The sequence below is a fragment of the Polypterus senegalus genome, chromosome 13 (genome assembly GCF_016835505.1).
Source record: "Polypterus senegalus isolate Bchr_013 chromosome 13, ASM1683550v1, whole genome shotgun sequence".
Classification (NCBI taxonomy): Eukaryota; Metazoa; Chordata; class Cladistia; order Polypteriformes; family Polypteridae; genus Polypterus; species Polypterus senegalus.
This window is the reverse complement of record NC_053166.1, coordinates 26,711,913-26,733,953: the sequence shown is the minus strand read 5'-3', so window position 1 is coordinate 26,733,953 and position 22,041 is coordinate 26,711,913. Positions and strand designations below refer to the sequence as shown.

Here is a 22,041-nt window from a genome sequence, read left to right as displayed (position 1 = left end):
CAGTATTCTTTTGTTGCTTGGAAGATTATCAGGAGATCAAGAGATTTGTTTCCATTTTCCACCCCTTTCCAAATTATAGACAAGGTGACAGAGTTGATGTGCATTCCCATCAAAGGAGGTGATGGGTTCGATTTTACATTGCGCGAATCACCTTTGGGTATGGAGGAAGAACTGCTTAGCCCCTCCAGTCAGGGATATGTTAACCTATAAAAGCAGGCAGTGGATGACTGCATGAGCAGTTGGTGTATATTACAAGTTGTGATTATATGGCTAGTTATGTCAAGTTCAGAGTCTCTGAAGAGAGTTGACATTAGTCAGGTTCAGCTGTCAAAAACACTACCCAGATAAATTCAACTGCAAATCATTTTTGAAATAAAAAAAAATACCGGGAAGAATCACCATTCTGAAAAGGAATAATAACATGATGAATAAGATCTTGCCCACAGGCAAAAGTCCCTCGCTTGGTAGAGATACTCATGTGTGACAGGTAAGACTGCTGTGAAATTACGGTCTACAATGAAGAAAACATCAAAATAGCAATATATTTTGAAGAGCTCATAAAAACATCTGAGATCAGAGACGGGTGGAAGACTGATTGTTCATGTTATACAACATTGCACATGATGAATGTGATAATAGTTGTGAGTTGTCCGTGAGGGGTGGGACTGTAAAAAAGCTGGATGCAAATAGTCTTCTCCAGAGATGACACACAGAGAATTGCATTCCTTTAAAATGTTAAGAAGGAGTGTACACCATATATAAGCAAGCTTATTCTTACTGTTTTCTTGTGGAGCAATGTGCTTCAAGACTACTAATCACTTTTGATTTCTCCAATAGGTAAAATGCTTTAAATTAGCACTGGTATCAGGCTTTGTAACACAAAGTAATATAAAGTCCAGGACATAATAGTTTGCTTGCCAGAATCATTTGATGTTAAACTGAGAAAACAGTCTATGTAGAGTGACATAGGTGAGGGACAGAGGGCACAATTGCCAATGGTAACAGGTAAAGAATGTAGTGTCTCTATAGTGCCCCAGTGTTTTAGTTAATTATGTCTCCCATGGTGCATGAAGATAAGAAAGTGTAACATCTCTCCTCTGATGAGAGAGTACAGAGAGAAAGGGAAAGGTGGTTTACTTTTTTAATTTGATGCAGTCTTTGTGTTAGTCAATGGTGGGATCACAGAATTAAGCAGTATAGGAGAATGTCTTATTAGCAAATATTTACAAAGTTGAGACGAGTGTAACTTTAGGTGTTCCTATCAAATCTCACAGATAAGCATTTTTAGCTGTGTGCATGGATTGAAGAACTGTTCTGTTTGTGTTATGCTTCTGCAGGTGGAGAACAAAGCAAAACCTAGACTATTGCTTTCTGATGATGTATGCCCAATCCAAGGGAACTTACTATGTACAGGTATGACTATAATGTTAAATGTAACACTAGAAATGTATGTGGTCTGTACTGATTGCCTCAGCTCCAACTCTGTCTCTGCAGTTTTTTCCTCAGTGTGCATCCAGAGATTCAGGATGAGCCCCACTCTCATGTTTGTGTTGTTATAAAGCACTTTGTCTCTACATACTTCACTGTTCTTTTGTCTTCTTTGGCACTTCCTAACTTTTAGCTGTATTTCTCACACAGCTTGAAGACGACATTGTGGCTCGACCAAACTACTTTACGACAATGAAGAACTTTGCGTTGCAGCAGCCTTCTGAAGACTGGATGATTTTGGAGTTTTCACAGCTTGGCTTTATAGGTGGGCGGTGTCTACTTAATCCTGGCGGCATACTGCACATATAAAATCCCTTTGGCAAGGGCTTCAGGTCTGCGTATACAACGTGGCACTGTCAGCAGTAAGCTTGGCTTCAAAACCTGCTTATGCTGGAGTTTACAGAAACCACTCAACATGCCTAGTGGCACAGCTAGCCTCAGTAGGCAAATGTAATGTGTCTTGTAACATAGCTTATGTGCACCTTTTCATCAGGCTACATTTCTGTCCCTAGCTGTGTTGAAAAGTCATAGGTTATAATTGTTATATTCAAATCAAGGATGTGTTTTATTTAGCACTTTTCAGCAGGCTGAGGGGATCATTAAGTATCATTGTCATCGTCGTCTTCTTCTTCCTCTTCATCTTTTCTCACTTCTGTGTGATGTTGACACATTTGATCAACCTTCTCCATACATCTCGGTCCTGCATTTCCTTCTCGGTCAAACCCTTTTCCTTCATGTCTTCTTTTATTTTATCCATTTGCCTCCACATTGGTCTCTCTCACTTTCTCTTCCTCTGTACTTCTATCCCTATCACTCTATTGCTCACATATTCATCGTCTCTCTTCATGTCACTTATGTCTCTCCTCGTGTCATTTCAACCTATTTTCCTGAACTTTCTTAGATGTCTTTCTCACTTTTGTTTTACCTCTGATTGTCTCATTTCTTATTCTGTCCTTTTTTATAACTCCACATATTCATCTCAATATTCTCATTTCTGTCACATCTAACTTCTTGTTCTGTGCTCCTTTATTGCCCATATCTCCGATCCATACATCATTGCTGGTCTTAGCACTGCCTTAAAGAGCTTTTTTTTTAAACTTTAACCTAATTCAAATACACAATACTCCTGATACATTCTTCCAATTGCTCCATCCACACGGCACTCTACAGTTTATTTCTGCATCTAATTTTCCATGTTGGGCTTCCACTGATGCTAGATATTTAAACTTATGTAATCTTTTCAATAGCTCTGCCTGCATGCCAACTTCTGAATCCTGATTATCATTAAACTTCAATTAAGTATGCTTTGACTTAATCGCCTCTTTAATATTCATTACCACTTTGGCTCCAATCCATGAGCCTTGAAGCCTTGGCTGACTCTGTGCCCGTAACTAAGGATTGTTCTCTCTCACCATAAAAAAGGTACCTTGCTGAACAGATTTCTTCTGTTACAGGCAAGATGTTCAAATCTCTGGACCTCTCTTTGATCGTGGAGTTCATGCTTATGTTTTACAAGGACAAGCCCATTGATTGGCTCCTTGACCACATCCTCTGGGTGAAAGTGTGCAACCCGGAAAAAGATGCAGTGAGTATGACATGAAGAGAAAGTGCAGCATGGTGGTGCTACTATCTTGTTTGGAATACGGGTGGAGTGGGGAGGAAAGACAAAGTTCAACAATCTTTCCTGATAACAGTGTTGCATTAATGGCAGAAGTAAGCTTTGGAATCTCTTTGGCACCTTGATGTGAAACTTGCTCTTTCTTTGTGTCTTAGTCTGTTTTCAGATACATTGTTATTACTATTATTATCCAAAGTTGCTTTCAACATTTGAGAGATATGATTGGTTACATTTCTTTTGTTTTTGTCCAATTGGAATGTAGGCCAGGTGAGGTGACTTGCTCATGGTCACAGAGGGTCAGTAACAGGATTGGAAGTCCAAATTCTAATGCCTAAACTGCCATGCCACACTGCCTGACTATTACATTACAGTGGGTTTGCACTAGTCCAGTATCATCAAAATCTGGACTGAGCTGCATTAGATGAAAGATTTAGTTTGAAAGAGGAATCAAAAATGGGTCTAATGAAGCAATATCTTTCTGCATATGTATTTTTCTATGTGCTAATGAAATGTATGCTTGTATCCTCTTGGTATGGCTTGTTATGTATTGATTTAATATGTGTTTGCCTAGGTACGCATTTCAGTGGAAGTCTATATGCCTTGCTGTTTATTCTCATGGTTTCCATTATCTGTTTGTGGGTTTTCCTTGTAACGTTTTCACTGTAGATTTTTTTTCTTCATTTTACAGTGTATTTGTTTAAAGTAATAATATACTGCATAAACAGTCTATTGTTAACCTGATCAATTTGTTGTAGTCTTCCTGTAACACTTGTTCTTGTCCATTTCATTGCATTATTAGTTCCTTTTGAACAGTTCAATTTGTTGGACTAGACCATTTCTCTGTCATCTTTGGCAGTATCCAGAAGGCACTGAATTTTTTTCCCTTCCTATCAGAAACATTGTGACAGGCAGAAGGCAAACTTGAGGATTCGCTTCAAGCCTTCACTCTTCCAACATGTGGGGACTCACTCATCTCTTGCTGGCAAGATTCAGAAGCTCAAGGTGAGCATTAAAGTCATCAACAACAACGATATTTTATTTATATTGCACATTTTCATACAAATGATGTAGCTCAAATTGCTTTACAGGATGAAGAAAGAGAAAAAAAGACAATATATATATGAATTAAAATTAAGCAATACTAATTAACATAGAATAAAAGTAAGGTCCAATGGCATAAGAGGACAGAAAAAAACAAAAAAAAATAAAAAATCTCCAGACTGCAAGAGACCACAAGACCGCCCAGCCCCCTCTAGGCATTCTACCTGATATAAATGACCTTAAATCAGTCCTCATTGTATTCAGGGTTCACATGGAAGAACTTGACGATGATGGTCATGTGGACTTCTGGCCTTTAATCCATCAATTTAGGGACATCACAGTGCTTTGATCAGGTGGTGGCGCAGATCGCCACCACAATAAACCGGAAAAAGAACACCAGAGAAAATAGGGATTAGGGATTGAAGCCATCATGAATGATGATGATAATTAATTGAATATACAGAGTATCAGAGTTAAACTAAAATGAAGCTATGAGAAAACCGTGTTAAAGTAATGTGTTTTTAGTAGTTTTTTTAAAGTGCTCCACTGTATTAGCCTGGTGAATTCCTATTGACAAGCTATTCCAGATTTTTAGGTGTGTAACAGCAAAAGGCTGCCTCACCACTTCTTTTAAGTTTAGCTCTTGGAATTATAAGCAAACACTCATTTGAAGATCTAAGGTTACGATTTGGAGTTTAAGGTGAAAGACATTCTGAAATATAAAATGAAGCAAGATTATTTAAGGCTTTGTAAACCATACGCAGTATTTTAAAGTCAAATCATTGTCACATTACGCATTTTCTAGTCGTTGGGTATGTCAGACTTGTCAACTGCAGTTGCTGTTCTTGCCACATCAGTATACATGATGGAAAATAACTGGGAATGTCAAATTTAGCAACTACGTGCCTACCTTTCAGCACAGTCATGCTCACACCTTTTTGTGGCGGCCAATAATGTGCTGTCAGTTGGAGCTGGTGCTGTGTGAAGAGTTAACATGTATACCAAATTCAACTGTAATCTTGGCACTTTTTTCAATTTTTTTTTTTTATATTCTGTTGTGGTACGAAAAACGCAAGTCATTGGTCTACCAAGTTTCTCATCTCTTTGTGAGGTCAATAATGCCCACATTCCTTACTCCTCATAGTTGCATTAGATGAATTGTTGTTCTGGATGAACATTTTATTGGTTATCAGCTCTAATGCACACAAAGCTCAACGCTGTGATTCAACATTAAATGAAACCCGATTGGTTTTGTTGTGAAGAGTTGTGGAGCAGCTGGATTGAGTCGCAGGGCATGTTAGATTAAGCAAATATATTCAAGGAAGTGCACCTCAGAATGCCTCTAATTCACTAAGATGAAGTACAATAAATGAATGCTATGGCTGAAAATCATTGGAAAAGTCATCTGCAATTAAATGGCTATAAGCCTCAAGTCCTTATTACTTCACCTTTATATTATTTTACCTTCTTTCTGTGTCTGGATTTTTTTTCTTGCTTCTTAAGGAAGTTCAGCAGCCAGCCTGTCTAGGTTATATTGTTTTGTATTCTGGTTTATCAGTGAAGATAGCAAGCTTGAGATTTGTGGTGATTACACAGTTACAGTGGCTTCAAGTTCACCCGGTACTAGTCTCTAGCTAGACCAAATTTCTCATAGAACATATAACAATATATTTACAATGTTTTTCTCTCACTTGCTGGGAATTATAAATGGGTGCATCACCAAATAAGGTGGCATTAAATGTGACTATGAATAAAGAAAAGCATAATACACAATAATGTATAGTACATTAATCAATGTAACGATGAGCAACAACACAAAAGATGGCAGTGAACAAAAAGTTATGTTATTCAGCAGAATATAAACTACCTCTGGTTTATTGTTTTATTGGGTGGGAAAAAGAAAATATTTCTTATCACCATTTTGTCTCCATAAATGACCAAAGTAAGCACATATATAAATATTTAATTAAGAAACTAACTTGCCCTTGTTCATGCCTTTTTGAATTATTATCACTGCTGATGCAAAGTTAAACTAATGTTCATTCTGTTAAGGAGTGCTAGAGCCACTATTTCTGTGTCTTTTCACACTTCAAACATAAATGTTAATTGATATTTCTCTGTTAATCTACACAGTTGGTCTTTGTAAGATAGTATTATGAGATGGTCCTTTTAAAATATTTTCTGTAAGTAACTGAGCAAAAACAAAATTTAAAATGATCAAGATCTTAACCTGATACTTTTTGATATTTGTTTTTAAAGGACTATTATTTAAATGTTTCAAGTTGGTTAGTTTATGATGGTTTAAATTTTCTTACTTTTCCTGGGTCATGGAAGCAATAGGCATGCTTACAATACATCTGACCTGGATCAAATACAATTTTGAGAAAAAGCAAGTACACCCCCTGAATTTTTTTCTTTTTTCTTTCTTAATATGTGGACATATAAAGATTTGATCTTCATTTAAATAACATCTATAAATAAAGGTGATATAACAAACATCTTGCCACATTTACATTTTGTAGTCCATTATATAATTTAGATAAATATAAATTCAAATTTAACATGTAGAAAAAGTCCAGATCTATTTTTATCACTACCTTAAATACCTCAATTTCGATTTAGCTGCACCAGATCAGATGCAAATGATTAGAGTATCATTAGAGAGGATCTTGAAGGAACATGTCTTGTTTAAACTTGAATCATTTTACTTTGGGTTGCTCTTTGTTGTTGGAGTGTGTGGTATTACCATGCCTAGATTGCAAGAGCTATCTGAGGTCTTCAGAAAGGAGGTTTTAAATGTCTGAGTCTGGAACATCTGCAAGTGGAAAAGATTTCAAGCAACTGCCATCTTTTTCAGGCCAGGTCCCCCCAGAAAGTACAGCCTGACAGCAGACCACAAGATGCTGAAAGAGGCCTGTAAAAACCCCAAAGTGTCATCACATGCCAGGTAGCTTTTGCCACTGATGATATGACAGTGCTTGGGCCTACCATTTGAAAGAGGCTGCACAAGTTAGATCTTTGTGGGAGTTGTGCCAGGAGGAAACCTTTCCTGTCCAGGTAGAACATCAGGGGAAGACTTTAGTTTGCCCATGAGCACTTGAGCAAAGAATGGGGGTCTCATTCATAAAACTATGTGTGGATATGAGCATGAACATTTTTATACGCCAAAAACTCTGGTTTCTAGTATCTTGCATATGCACATTTTGTTTGTAGTTTACATTTATAAATCACAATTATCTTGTAAATGTGCGTATATGAATGCTCCTGAAATCCCACCTGGTTGCCACCCTGAAACAACCATAAATGGGGCGTGCTTTTAAACCTCATACATAAGTAAGAGATATGTACACCTGTAAGGTGAAACAATGGAGACAAAAAAAGAAAAGCAAAAACTTTGAAGAGTGAGAGACAGAAGTACTCATCTTTGAAATAGGGGTACACAATGAGGTAAAACACTACTACATTATATACATTTGTCAATAGGTGGGTAGAGACTAAAGTCATCTGGCTTTGTATAAACGGGGTAAGGGGTGGAAGATTATAATGCTGTGCCACGTTATGTAGTACAACTCATTTGCTGACTGCTGGAGCAGCCATCTTGTAGGAATATACACTGCCATCTGCATTTGAGGAGTCTTGTGAGTGCACAAAGGAAATGAAAACAGGTGTAGTACGATTTCAAGCAGTATGTCTTTCTAATGCCAGACCCAGTTCAGCACATAGTTCCAGGAGTATGGTCCTTGGAAGCCTAAATTGGCTTATAAACAAATCATGATCTTGGGGGGGAAAAAAATCTGCTACTTCCTAAAAGCTGGTTCCCTTCATTTGTCCATTTGCGTAGTTTTCATGCAGTGCTATACAAGCCATGTTGTGTCAAACCACTAGGCAATAAATAGGCAGTAGGGTATGATATTTGTAGCCTTCTGTACACAAGGAGTGATTTGCACCTGGGCTTTTACTTAGTTGAATTATTGACAAGAAGTAATTGCATTGGTTTCAAATCTGAGCAGTAACAACAGGTAGCTGATATAAGATGACCAAAAAAAGTCCTTCAGGGCAAATACGCAACATTGGCCCTCTTAAAAGTAAATTAAAATATACTTTATATTCATCACTTTTGAGGTTTAATGTGTTTGTCACATCAACGCACATCATAGTAACAGCAACAGTAATTAATATAACTTATTATATGTGTGGGAGGTAATTTACGTTTTTTGTGGTTTGGGTATATTTGCCTACTCGATCAAGGGTGTTGTCATTTCCCACTTTCTCGAAAATGTTGATTATGCATGGGTTAGAGTTGCTGTAAATATATACCAGTTTTTCCATCAGCTTTTCTTTTATTAATTCCAACATTTACATGGAGACTTGTAAATCTGACACCAGGACTTCTGGGAAAAATGTGTTCTGGACAGACAAAGCAAAGAGAGAGTTATTTGATCACAAAAATAGTAGACCTGTTTGGCAAAAGCCAAAGACAGCATTTAAACTGAAGAACCTGATACCAGCTGTAAAAGCATGGTCTGCCAATGTTACGGTTTCGAGCTGCTTCAGGAAGCTCACCATCACAGAATTCACTATGAATTCTTCATTGTAGAAGATTATTCATGAGGATAATGCGAGACCGTCTGTTAGAAACTGAAGTGCAACCAAAGGTGTACTTTAGAAAATGACAGTACCTTTTAAAAACATCAGTGAATCCACCAAAGTTTAGCTAAATACATTGGAGGTTTCTGAAATTGCCAAGCAAGAGCCAGGATCTGAATCCTATCAAAATTCTGTATTTGAAATGGGCTGTTCATGCAAGACAACTCTCAAACATCATGCAACTGAAAGAATTCTGCATGGAAGAGTGGGGAATATTGTAGACGGTTAAGGGAAATGACAACCAGCTATTGAAGCCAAGGAGGTATTTGTGTTTACCACAAATGAAAATGGTGTATCTATTCGTCGTTGGTATACATTATTGCAAAGTCAGATTTTCATTGTCTTCTTTTCCCCATTTACGTCACTTTTTTGTAAAGATTCTGTTTCAATGAAGATCAAATCTTAATATCCTCACATACTGTAGGTTACAAAAAGAAGAAAATATTTCAAAGGGTATACTTAATTTTCACATGCAGTAGGTTCACAGCATTTGATTGATCTTGTATGGCACTGTGTATATTGTATTGTACCAACTTAAGCTCCAGCATGACCTGCAAACTTCTATAGATTTTCTGTTTTACCAAAATATGTTAAAAAAGCTTCAATCGTATTTGTATTTACTGTGTGTATGTGTGTGTATAAAATGCTGAACAACAAAGCAACACAAAGCAGCAATGAATATTTCATAAAGCAAAAAAATGTTTTATATATATCCATGTAGCAATGACATTTCTCTGACAAAATTTGTTGTGGGATAATGTTGTATGATCACAACATTAATTAGGAATCGTCTGGTGCATGATTTTTTCTTACTGTGAGTCTGCATGTAAAGTGTGTCTTCTTCCTCTTTCAGAATGTTTTCTGTCAGCCTACTTAGCAATATATTAGCTGCAATACTCAAAATTCTATTGGGTACCAAAGGGGAAAAAAAGTTTACATATCTGAATGAAAATCCTGTGCGCAAAAAAAAAAAAAAAAAAAAAATACTGTTAGCTTCATGGAAGTGCAGGGCTTATGGAAAACACAAACCATTATATGTGTGTGTGCCTCAAGTGCTAGTAGGAAGTCAGATAAAGCAGCAGCTTTTTGGTGTTTTTTAGAGTAATCAGGCTTTTGTCATTAAGCCCTCTGCGTTAAGAGCTAATACAAGTCCATTCAAATCAGATCATTTTTTGGGTCATGTTAATGTTTCTGACCTGATCAGTGCTCTATTTTGCTGTATTTTCTCCTGAAGGACATATATATATACTGTATGTGCATCTTAAAGCCATTTTATATGCACTGGCGAATGTGGAGCAGATTATAGTTTATGCGCAACCTTTTTTTGTTGTTTCTGGTTATGAGATAGGTAAGTTGTGTTTACGGTTTTGTGCTGGGATGAGCTTAAGTACACCTCACACTTCTTACATTGTTTTTATTATTTTAAATTATTGTGTTTCTGTTCCATTTATCTTCAGAGATTTTGACATAGCAGTAAACTGCCCAGCTGCTTCCTATGTGAGAAAGACTCCTTTGCCATAAGAAAGACAGATCTGAGTAGGGCAAACCCTGTTCCTTCTTAATAGACCACTGGAACAGTCTGGTTTTACGCCTACCATCGACCGCATCCTGGCACTGAGGGTTCTCATGGAGCGCAAAGAGTTCGACTTAGTTGATCGAGCTGCCCTGCGGGACATCCTGAGGGTTCGTGGGATCCCCTCGAGGTTGCTGGATATCATTGCTGGCCTGTACACTGGTACTGTGAGTGCTGTGCAGAGTGGAGGCAGGACCTCTGTGTTTTTCCCAGTTAATTCTGGGGTTCGTCAGGGGTGTGGTGTTGCTCCTACTCTCTTCATTGCTTGTATGTACTGGGTGTTGGGCAAGGTCGTGGGGTCCAGCGGCTGTGGGGCATCTGTTGCCAAAGAAAAATTCACGGATCTTGACTTTGATGACAATGGTGTGATCTTCGCGGAGTCAGTGGAGGCTTTGATCAGGGCGCTTGGGAGACTGAGTGAGGAGTCTGAGTATCTGAGCTTGTGAGTGTCCTGATAAAAACCAAGATCCAGGCCTTTAATGACCTCTTGGGCACGGCCATCAGCAGTGTGTCTGTTTGTGGAGAGAGTGTTGACCTTGTTGAGAGGTTTACTTCCCTCGGCAGTGACATTTCATGTCTCTTGGGACCCTTCCTGTGAAGTCAGTAGACGTATTGGGAGAGCATGGGGCGGTCATGAGGTCACTGGAAAGGGGTGTGTGGTGCTCCTGATATCTATGCAAAAGGACGAAGGTCCAAGTCTTTAGAGTCCTGGTGCTTCCTGTCTTGCTATATGGTTGTGAGACATGGACGCTATCCAGTGACCTGAGATGAAGATTGGACTCCTTTGGTACTGTGTCTCTCCGGAAAATCCTTGGGTACCGTTGGTTTGACTTCGTGTCGAATGAGCAGTTGCTCATGGAGTCCCAAATGAGGCACATTACCTGCATTTTGAGGGAGCGTTAGTTACGGCACTATGGCCATGTGGCGAGTTTCCCCGAGGGTGATCCGGCTCATAAGACCCTCATTGTTGGGTACCAAAGTGGCTGGACCAGGCCAAGGGGACGCCCACGTAACACCTGGCTGCGGCAGATGGAAGGTGATTTCTGGAGGGTAGGACTGGACCACCTGGTCTGCCATGGGGGGTTGCCAACCAGGATCCTGAGTTGTTTCACTGTGTAGTGGGTGCGGCAACACACTGTAAAAGTGCATGCTCCCCGACTTGACTTGAACAGTCTAGGCAAGGTCAAGCCATTCAGCCCAATAGAGCTCGCCAGTCCTATCCACTTAATTCTCCTAAAATAACATCTGGTTCAGTTTTGAACGTCACTAAAGTCCTACTGTCTACCACACTACATGGTAACTAATTCCATGTTTCTATGGTTCCATGTGTAAAGAAAAATACCCTAATGTTCATACGAAGTTTAGCCTTACATGGTTATTTTTAATTTCAATATGTATACAATTTTTTACTCTCCAGTGAGGCAATCAGATGTGGTTTCTTTTCAGTTTGTGATCTGCTATATTGCACAAACATTAAGATGTGAAGGGAAGTGGCATTTGTGATCCTTTCACAACTCTGCTTCTCATAGTAACCAGGCAAGCGAGGATGAAAAATGCCACAGGCGCATGGTAGCCTCACTTAGTAAACTTTTCATGTGTGCATTGATGTCTCTGCAGGATAAAGACTTTGGAAAGCAAACGTTGCACAAGGGCCATGCAAACCCACCAGCAGAGGTAACCACCAGCCTCAAGACGTACCAACACTTCACTCTGGAGAAAGCATACCTTGGCGAGGACTTCTTCTGGGCCTTCACTCCAGTGGCAGGAGACTTCATTCGAATCCGCTTGTTCCAGCCTGTCCGCATTGAGAGGTCTGTCAATTTTTGTTGGTGTGGATTTGCCAGATTACTGTATGGTGTCCATGAATCACTTTTGATTTATTTATTCATTTTTCTAAGTTCTCTGTTGTACTTTGTGTGCCTGCTATTGATTTTTCTGTTTAGAATGGAGGTATATATTGTTTCATATTTATTATTTTTGTCACATAAGCTGCCATTTATACTTTTTTGTGTAGGTACTTCTTTCGCAGTGGAAACATTGAGCATCCCGGTGACAAGCTGTTTAATACCACTATTGAAGTCTTGCCATTTGATGTGAGTACCTTTCTGAAGGGCCTGCTCTGATTATTCCCTAATCAACAGCTAGTTAGGTGCTCATCCACCAAGTTTCTATGGTCACACATTCTCTAAAACAGTACGTCTTACATTCCATTTGAGCAACTATTATTGTTCATATAACTGTTTTCCAACAGCTTACAACGTTGAATTTCATGAGACATCAGGGATAACAGTGACAGGAAAAAGCATTGTTTGCACTGAAAGGCTACAGATAAGAGACAACATAATTTACCAGTACTCATCAAGTGTGAAAGAGAAAGAAGGTGCAGGAAGTTAGTGAACCGTAACAGAAAAATGCAGAACATGAACTTGTATCATGAAGGAGCTACATGGCTGATCTTGAGAATCAAATAATTTGTGCTATGTCACAGTCATGTAAAATATGTTGTGCACATGGCAAGAAGAGGACACAGTACAGTACCTTCCAAGCGTATTCAGAACCTTTCATTTTTTCACATTTTTCTTTGTTGCAGCCATTTTCTACATTTTTGTATGAAAAACTATGGTGCTCTGCCCCCTGCTCACTTCACTCACCAACCCCGGGGTTTGGTCCTGTGCAGATACAATTGGAAGTGTTTTTTTTTCATGGGAATTGTTACATATGCATTATGTTCACTTTTTATTTTAAAACTTCAGTAAAAACAATATTTGGAATTAACTTTTCTTCAAGATCGCATTGAATTTTGATTCCTTGTTCGCTTCTCCATGAGCATAAATATACACCTGACCAAATTGTGTTTTTTTTTTTTTTTTAAATTAAACTTGTCGTAGCTGTAATTGTTGCGGTAACACAGATTCTCATAGCATATGGTCCATTATTGTGTAAATCAATGTTTTCTGCATTGAATGATGCTAACGCGAAAAGTTTATTGTAGATGTGTATATTGTGCCTGTAGTGCTTGCGGATTTCACTTTCATCAAACAACAAATCTTTTAATTCTTGCAGCTATGCCACTTCACTACTTTTCCCTGCTAGCAACACAAATTAGACGATCTACAAGTCTCCGACGTAAACTTTAAAGCTTTACAATATCTACATACTCTCTTATGTTCGTATGTTAGATAAAAACTAATATTGCATTGACACAATGATAAGGCCCTTTGTTATGACACTTGAAATTTGACCTCGGGGCAACCTATTCTAACCTGTGATCTACCTGTGTTGAATTCAGTTGACAACACAGGAGTTGCTTAGGGTCAACTCTTGAAATGTTCTTGAGTGGCATGGCAAGAGTCCAGACTTAATCTTCATCAAACATCTCTGGAGGTATGTGAAAATATTTGTCCACCAACATCTCCATCCAACCTGACACAACTTTAGATGATGTGCAGAGAAGAATGGCAGGAAATACCCAAATCCAGGTTTGTGATGCCGTAATCCCTGCCAAAGTGGCTTCAATGAAGTACTGAAGGAACGGGTCTGAATATTTGTGTCAATGTGATATTTCAGCTTTTCATTTTTAATAGATTTACAAAAATTCGTAAAATCTTGTTTTAGCTTTGTCTTTCTTGGGCGTTGAGTGTTGCTTGATGAGGGGGGAAATGTAGTGAAATGATTTTAGCGCAAGGCAGCAACATAACAAAATGTGTTAAAAGTAAAGAGGTCTGAATATTTTCTGAATCCACTGTATGTGCATGTAGCACTAGGATTTTTCAAGTATATTTTGATCATCCAGTAAGGTGGTGTCCCCAAATTTCTGACATGCATCGGCCAGTAGTTTAGATTCATTTCATTTGGCAGCTGTTATAATATGTCCTTCATGTTCTCAATGCTATCCTTGAAAGCTTTCTTAGCGATGGGCCTGTGTGCTTTTTCTGTCTAGGAATTCTGGTCTTCTGCATCTGTGTCATTTCATGACTTAAGTATTTTTTTTCTGGCAGAACATTCAGTCAGAGAAGGAAGCGTTAAAGGAGGGCAATGAGAAAACACCTAAGTACCAGCGCACAGAAGATGGCTTCATTCGAATTGGTGAGTGATATGAGCTGAAAGGAGCTGAATCAGCGTATGAAGATCATTCTTTGGTCACAAAACATATTTACAAGTTAATCTATTAAACTACTTTCTCAACCAAGACATTTAGAATCACTGGCCCTTATGCTGTGTTCCTCTTGGTTGGCTGCGTGCCTTTTTAAATTTGAGGACATGTAGGCAGAAAATGTGTCACCTGCCTATAGAAAACAGCTTGTGTGTTGTGTCTGATTTCAGGCTCCTTTTCCAATGGCATTGCAGAGGGAGAAGTGGACCCATCTTTTGGACCACTGGAGGCTATACGCCTGTCAATCCTGACGGATTCACCAGTCTGGGTGATTCTTAGTGAGGTAAGAGATGCTTACTTTGCATGTTTCTATAGAGGGTACCCAGCCTTGTGTGTGTTGCTTGTGCCCTCAGGTGAGATAATCAGCAATTATTAATTGATTATTTGTATCACCATTGTTTCTTTGCTGATAATATGAAACTTGATTAATACTCCATTTACACTAGGCACTTGGATCCTGATTGTATGCAAATCGGCTGTAAATGTTTCACTACAAACTTTAAATACTACTTTAGTAGAAAAATGCAATCTGATTACATTTTGCCTCACAAAATGCAAGACAGAAAATTTGACATCCTCCTCTGCTTGTATATTTCAACATGGTGGGCATGTTGCATCGTACGCTTTAAATTTTAACTGATAATAAAGGCCTGAGGAAGAAGCCATTTGCAGTAAATTAAGCAAAGACGAGAGAGACAGAGAATGTGCTATAAATGTTGCAAACCTGACAACTGTCGCGAAGTCGTAACTTTTACTGTGGTTTGTCTGAATGCATGAATCAAGATTGCTAAGATAAAATTCTGTTTAGATTGTTTGATGACCATTAACAAATCTTTGCATGCATGCACTGCCCACATTTTTCTATATTTGTGAAAGACTGCAGCCTCTCAGCCTGCCGAGAAGAAAGATTTTTGAAATGCATACTCGTCAAAAATAATATTGCATCAGGTGTTAAGGTATATTACCACTGATACAGGCTGCAACACCTTATTCAGTCTTTTTGGAATAAATAAATCATCAGTGAGACAGTGCTGAAGTGGAAGTATGATCAGCTCTGCAGGTGACATAAATCACACTTCTTAAGGCAAGTGACTCTGAGTGGTCATGCAAGCTGTGATTCACATATCTCCATTACCGCCCCAAAAAGAATTTTATATTGATTAAGTGGCATCCCTTTTCTTTGTAATAATTTGACTTCAGCCTATAACCAACCATTTCCTGTTTAGGTGTGATATTTTAGAGGAGTTGAAGGTTGATGTATGTGTCTTAGCAACAAAAATGTTTTGGAAAGAATGCATAAAGCAAACCTAATGCATTCACATAAATAACACGAATTGCCTGTGGTTCCACTGTGTTCATCTCACACTTCCCTGCTTTTATTTACTAATGTTTGTTAATCCAGAAGTGGCAGCAATTAAGGGCTTGTGAGACAAGTCTGTAGGTGCTTGTGGTAGCAGCACAGTGTATGCACAAATGCAACTTCATCGTTTTGTGAATCTTTCCCCACAACTAAACCCTAACTGCTTAGTCCACAAATAATTTTGATTAAATCATTTGGCTCACAATGTTCATTTTCTTTGAAGCTTAGGCATTGCCGAGCAGGCAAGGTTGATTTCATCTTAGCCACCCATTAGCCCATCTGTGCATTTTCTAAATTAAACAGTATTTCTGTACCTTGTCACAGTGTGTGGCTCTTAACAATGATGACACCCAGTGGCCAAATTGAAAATTACAAGAATTTCAGGACCGAAATCTAGGTTTGCTCATTTAATGGGTGATGTTGGGAAATTGGGAGTTTGAAAGAGGGACAATAACTTCATCACCCAACAATGTTTAAGGGGATAATTGATGAAATAGAAGATCTTACACATTGGTCAACCCTAGTGTGTGTGTGCCTACATGTTTATAAAGTGTTATTTATTTGTTTGTGTGTGTGTGTTTATAATATATGCTTTGTGTTTCAGATATTTATAAAGAAGTCTGAGTGAGATTGTCCAGGAAAAACTATCTGCACGGTGCTCTAAACGAAGAGGAGGCATTCCAGGAGGCCTTTGCAGGTACTCAACTGAGAGTGCTCAAGCATCTTCATCTTTTACTGCCACTTGTGGCTGGATGCTGGAACAGCAGCAATGTCGTGCACAGCTGCAAAGCCCCCGAAGAGGAGCTTTATAACCCGTGAACAACAGCTATACGAAAAAGTGGAGGCAATTTCTCCAGCTTGTCTTATCAACTTTACTTATGTGTATAAGAAGATATAAATTCTTTGATTGTGCACAAGCAATGCACATGTGTCTGTTCTCATTACAATGGCAGATACAGCAACATCTTTACAGGAGCAGACATAGTACTGCTTCACACGAGCATAGAAATGGCACATCACGTGGGAGGGTGATTATTGCCCTGAAGGTTATTCTAAATCATCTGTTGTGCTAAACAAAATTTCTCTTCTCGCCCTTTGCCAAATTGTTTGCTTTTCTCCAAATGAAAACTATGCTGCCCTAAAGTGATTTTATTTATAGGTTGGTGAAGAAGCACCTGAGATGTTTTTAACAGCGGACTTAATTATGAATGTGTTGTGGGGTTGGAGTGCTGCTGCTATTATGATGATAAAGTCACTCATGCAGCTGCCAGGGAGTGAGCATGTTGCTTATCATTCGTTGTGAATAACTGTTCATTACGACAAGAACAAATTATGATAACCTGTACAATGAAAGAAGAAATTGCCTACACCCCCCAGGTCATGCTCCTCGTCCTAGGTACCAGGGTATGAAGACCACAAATGGAACTAAAAGAATCAAATCAATTAAATTAATAGCTGAAAGATGAGTTGAGATTACCTCTCTAGTAATGGACAAACCCAACGCTGACCATCTCCTCGAGCAAGCAACATGTCAAAAAGAAACATGCTATCTTGGAAACATTGAAACGTATCAACGTACTGTGGCAGAGATTCTGGGGTGTACTGCTGAGGGATCTGCTGTGGCACAAGATGAATGTGAAAAGCAACAGTTGTCAGTCAAAATTACTGTTCATTAGGTCAGGCGGGTTGGGGGGGTGACTGCATGCGGTCCGATTCCTGCAACAGGAGTGATTGTTCTAGAATATCAGCACCACGTGTAATGAAATCTCAATCAAAATAACATGAAAAGGAGGTTAGTGAGTAAGTTCTTTCATTCCATTTAAGTCCAAGATGCAAGTGAGAACGTGTAACAAAATGTCTGGAAGTGTTGTGTTTGAGATGGGAATGAGCAGAGACTACAGCAGCCATCTTTATTTGATATAGCGCCTAGTCTGGCACCTCAGACGATGTTAGTAGTGTTGTGCAGCCCAATGATTGCTTTACTTTCTTCTTTCCGTCAACTGTCCTGTTGTACTCGGTTTTAAGTTTTTTTTTGCTTTTTTTTTGGTCAATTTCTCCATCCCGTTAAAAAAAAAAAATGTATGGTGGTCCTGTAGACCAGCCTTTTGATTACCCTTCCATTATTTTTTTAAAGGATGAAAATGGGTAGCAAAATATAAGGTCTGAGTTCTATTCTGAGAAATGCAAAGTCAAAAAGAGAGAAAATGTGGTGCTGTCCATTACTGTTGGTGTACAGAGGTACACGTGTAAAAAGTAAGGTGGCGGCTGGTCAAGAAAGCCAGAGGTCCTAACTAAAAGGTCAGTAAAAGTTGTCTCAATCAAGGAGGAATTGTAGTGCGGAGTAAATTTCAATTGTCCGTTTCATTTTGTGCAACCCTATCTGGCATTTGGGTTTTAAGGAGACTTGATGAAGAGCTTTCAGACCATCGGAGAGCTTGCCATCAATAGGGGTGGAAACCAACGGTGCGGATCTGGCACCCCGTGCCTTGGGTAGTAGAACTTAAGGAAAACAAAGAAATGAAAGTAGAGCACTTGATACATCAAAAATGTCATCATTGTTATCTGTGCTTCCATGTTTTTATCTTCTTTTGTTGTTGAGGTGGATGGGATTGATAAACTAATCTCCTCGATATTCTCAAATTAGGAGGGTCCTCTCTTAGGTGGCTGCACAGTTCCTGCTCAAGTCCATAAGTCACATTCATGAGGCCTTAACTTCACAAGCAAATGTCAACATGACCCTTGGGCATTTAAGGTCCTGATGATGCTATTTATGGAACATTTGTTTGACCTTGGTAGGCACGATTTGGGGGGGAAAAAATGGAAAACTCAAGGCTAGCATCAGTGGCTGCTTGCGCCCTCAGTAGCTGACATGCTGGCCACTTTGTTAGAACCCACCCACCCCCCAATCAAATAATCTGTATCTGAGATGCACTGGAATGCACAGCTGTTATCATTCGAATGATGATTATGTTGTGTCTTGTATTTTGTATCCTTCTGATAAGCTATCTTTGTGTATTGTAATAAAACCAGAAATTACAGAATTGTGCCATCTTCATTTTCAGTTAGGGTTTGTCTCTAGTGTGGTTGGTGCTGCTTCATTCATTTAAGAGAGCTCTTCATGGAAAACTTGATCGCACATAAGGAGGCTTGGTTTTATGGTGGATGAGGGGGGACTCGAGTTAGCTGTTACGTCACCGATATGATGGACAAAGGGCCCAACAATACACGTTATCCCTAACTGATGTGCAGTGTGTGCCATTGCCTGTGTCTCCAGTTTCTTTAAACAATTCAGCTAAATCTGCTACCTGCAGGGCAAAGAGAGTATTGTGATGCAGGGTGTATCCAGAGGAGCTCAGGCAGCAGGGAGTGGTTTGTGTGGCCAGCTCTGCAGAAAGAGTAGGGGAGCAATTGATGTGCACACAATGGTACTTTGTGTAGTGTGGATTGAAGGTCTGTGGCGATTCTCACACACACATTTAGCCGCCAGCAGCAGCGTGAGTCTAGCCAATGGCAGCTCACGTCTCTATGTCACTGCGCTTACTGTGGCTTTGGGTGACTGTTATCCATGAGTATCAGTTGTAAGCGACTCACGTGCTGTAACCCAGCTATAGCTCCTGTGACTGAGGAGCCCTGGAGGGCACCTCTCAGTGCTAATTACTAGTCAAGCACTGAATATGCTTTATTCCACAGCTCAGAGGAGAGGGTGCTACAGTCATGTGAAAAAGTAAGTACATGATTATGTTAGTTGTCAGTTATAATCATCAAAATTAAAAGAAACATTTGAAATACATCAGTCTGTGTGTAATGAATGAATCTAATATACAAGTTTCACTTTTTGAATGGAATTACTGAAATAAATTAACTTTATCATGATATTCTAATTTTATGACCGGCACCTGTATATTCCAAGAAGTCCTTTCTGTCTTTTTTTTTTTTTTTACTGTAATTCATCAATGTACAAATAGTTAGGGACACATGTACACGTGCTTACTCATGCAGTTATCTTATCAGCTAATCATGTGGCATCATCACAATGCATAAAATCCAGCAGATAATAATAATAATACGTTTTATTTATGTAGCACATTTCCCATGCTCAAGTAGGAGCTTTACATCAGATACCACAGTGGTGAAAAAATGTGCTCTCAGAGATTTCAACCGTAGCATGGTTGTTGGTGTCAGGCTGGTTTGAGTATTTCTGTAACTTAATATGGATAACTATTTAATTAAATAGACTAAGGGTACTCTCTGGAAGTTTTTTATGGGTTTTTCTAATGATAAGGGAAGGATGGACACTGGTAGAATAAAGTTATTTATTGGATCAGTGAGTCTGAGCACTGCCTTGTATGGCTGTGATTCCCTAATCTAATCCTGATTTCCAGGGATTTTCACGCATGACAGTCTCTTGAGTTTACCCAGAATGATGTGAAAAACATCCAGTGAGTGGGTGGCAGATTGGCAGACAGAAATGCCTTGTTGAAGAAATACAGTAGGTCAGAGGGGGAATGGCCAGACTGGTTTGAGCTGGTAAGCTGTGCTAACTCCAAGCAGAAAAGCATCTTAGAATACACAACATGTCAAACATGGTGAATGGGGGACCACATTGGGTGCCAATCCTGTCAGCCAAGAACAACAAGTTGAGCTGCAAGGGGCACAGGGTCACCAAGACTAGAAAAACATAGCTTGGTCTGGTGCCTCAATTTCTGCTGAGGCACAAAGATGGAAGGTTCAAACTTTGGCATCAAAGCGACAGATCCATGCACCCAAACTGCCTTGTGTCAACTGTCCAGGCTGGTGGAGGTGGTGATGGTGGTGTAATGGTCTGGGGATTGTTTTCTTGGCACACTTTGAGCCCGTTAATACCAATCCATCATTGCTTGAATGTCACGGCCTGTTTGAGTATTGTTACTGACCCCATGTGCACCCCTCCTTGGCCACAGTTTTACCCATGTTCTAATGGTTACGTCCTGCATGATAATGCACCATGTCACAAAGTAAAATCTTCCTGAACATGGCAGTGAGTTCAGTGACCTCCACAATCACCGGATCTCATCTCGTAGAAACAGCTTTTGGCTGTGGCAGAACAGGAGATTTGCAGTTGACAAATCTGCAGAAGTTGTGTGATGCAGTCAAGTCAACATGGACCAGAATCTCAAGGAAATGTTTCTAACATTGTGTGGAATCCATGCCGTTAAGAGTTGAGGTTGTGTTGAGAGGCAAAGAATGCCCTCCCTACCCTGTGTTAGTATTGTGGTCCTAATAATTTGCTTGTATCAGGATTTGATCTTCATTTAAACAGTATCTTTAGGTAAAGGTAATGTAACTGGGAAAATAACAAAAGAAAAATTTGTTGGGTTTATAATTTAAATGATTGGAAAAGAAAAGTGTCCCCCTTGGCTCTAATAGCTGGTATGTTCCCCTCAGGTTTAGACTTGGCCATTCCAGAACCCTTCATTTCTTTCTTTTCAGTCATTTCTTGGTGGATTTACAGGTATGTTTAGGACCATTGCCATGTTACAAGGTCCACTTTCAGTGTGAGCTTCAGTGTCCTGACAGGTGGCCCCATGTTATCTTCAAGCTCCCTCTGGTACAATGAGGAATTCATAGTAGATTCAATAAAGGTTGAGCTGTTCGGACCCTAATGCGGCAATGCAGCCCCACACTGTAACATTTCCACTATCACACTACTTTACAGCAGCTATCAGATGCTTCATGTCAAATGTTGTCTTTAATGTCTTCTGGTACTGTGGCCACATAACTTTAACTTTGCCTTATCTGGCCAAAGCACATTGTTCCAGAAGTCTTGGTCTTTGCCTAAGTGTCCATAGGCAAACTTTAGGCCTGCTGTTCTCCTACCCATGGAAAAGTCATCTGAAATACTGGGAGCCTTGGAATCATCAGTTGGAAAGATTGTGTCGTCAGATTGGACAGTCCAGCACAGCCCCTACTATTGAATGTCCAGAAGGGGTGGATGGCCATTTGGCCACAGTCTCCAGAACTCTGACTGTGTCTGACTTGGTCCGTTATTTATAAATGACTGTGGACCTCCCTGAGGTTTATTTTCTCCACTGATGATGTGGACTGGAGTTTTTGTTCTCCTCCCATAGTTCTCAAATTAACTCATGGCTGGATAGTGTTGGGTTCCATTCATTTTAATCAGT

At 39.4% G+C, this 22,041-nt stretch overlaps 1 protein-coding gene across 1 annotated transcript in view; it reads left to right on the top strand.

The window, feature by feature from the left end:
• mgat4b (alpha-1,3-mannosyl-glycoprotein 4-beta-N-acetylglucosaminyltransferase B) overlaps positions 1-18,918 on the top strand; it is a 111,939-nt gene extending 93,021 nt beyond the window's left edge. The window contains exons 7-15 of the mRNA XM_039775736.1: positions 1,338-1,413; positions 1,639-1,753; positions 2,943-3,073; positions 4,001-4,108; positions 11,985-12,178; positions 12,382-12,460; positions 14,366-14,453; positions 14,691-14,803; positions 16,485-18,918. Coding sequence (XP_039631670.1) covers positions 1,338-1,413; positions 1,639-1,753; positions 2,943-3,073; positions 4,001-4,108; positions 11,985-12,178; positions 12,382-12,460; positions 14,366-14,453; positions 14,691-14,803; positions 16,485-16,508 — 928 coding nt within the window. The 3' untranslated portion in view covers positions 16,509-18,918. The remainder of the gene's footprint in view (positions 1-1,337; positions 1,414-1,638; positions 1,754-2,942; positions 3,074-4,000; positions 4,109-11,984; positions 12,179-12,381; positions 12,461-14,365; positions 14,454-14,690; positions 14,804-16,484) is intronic.
• The last annotated feature ends 3,123 nt before the right edge of the window (positions 18,919-22,041 follow it).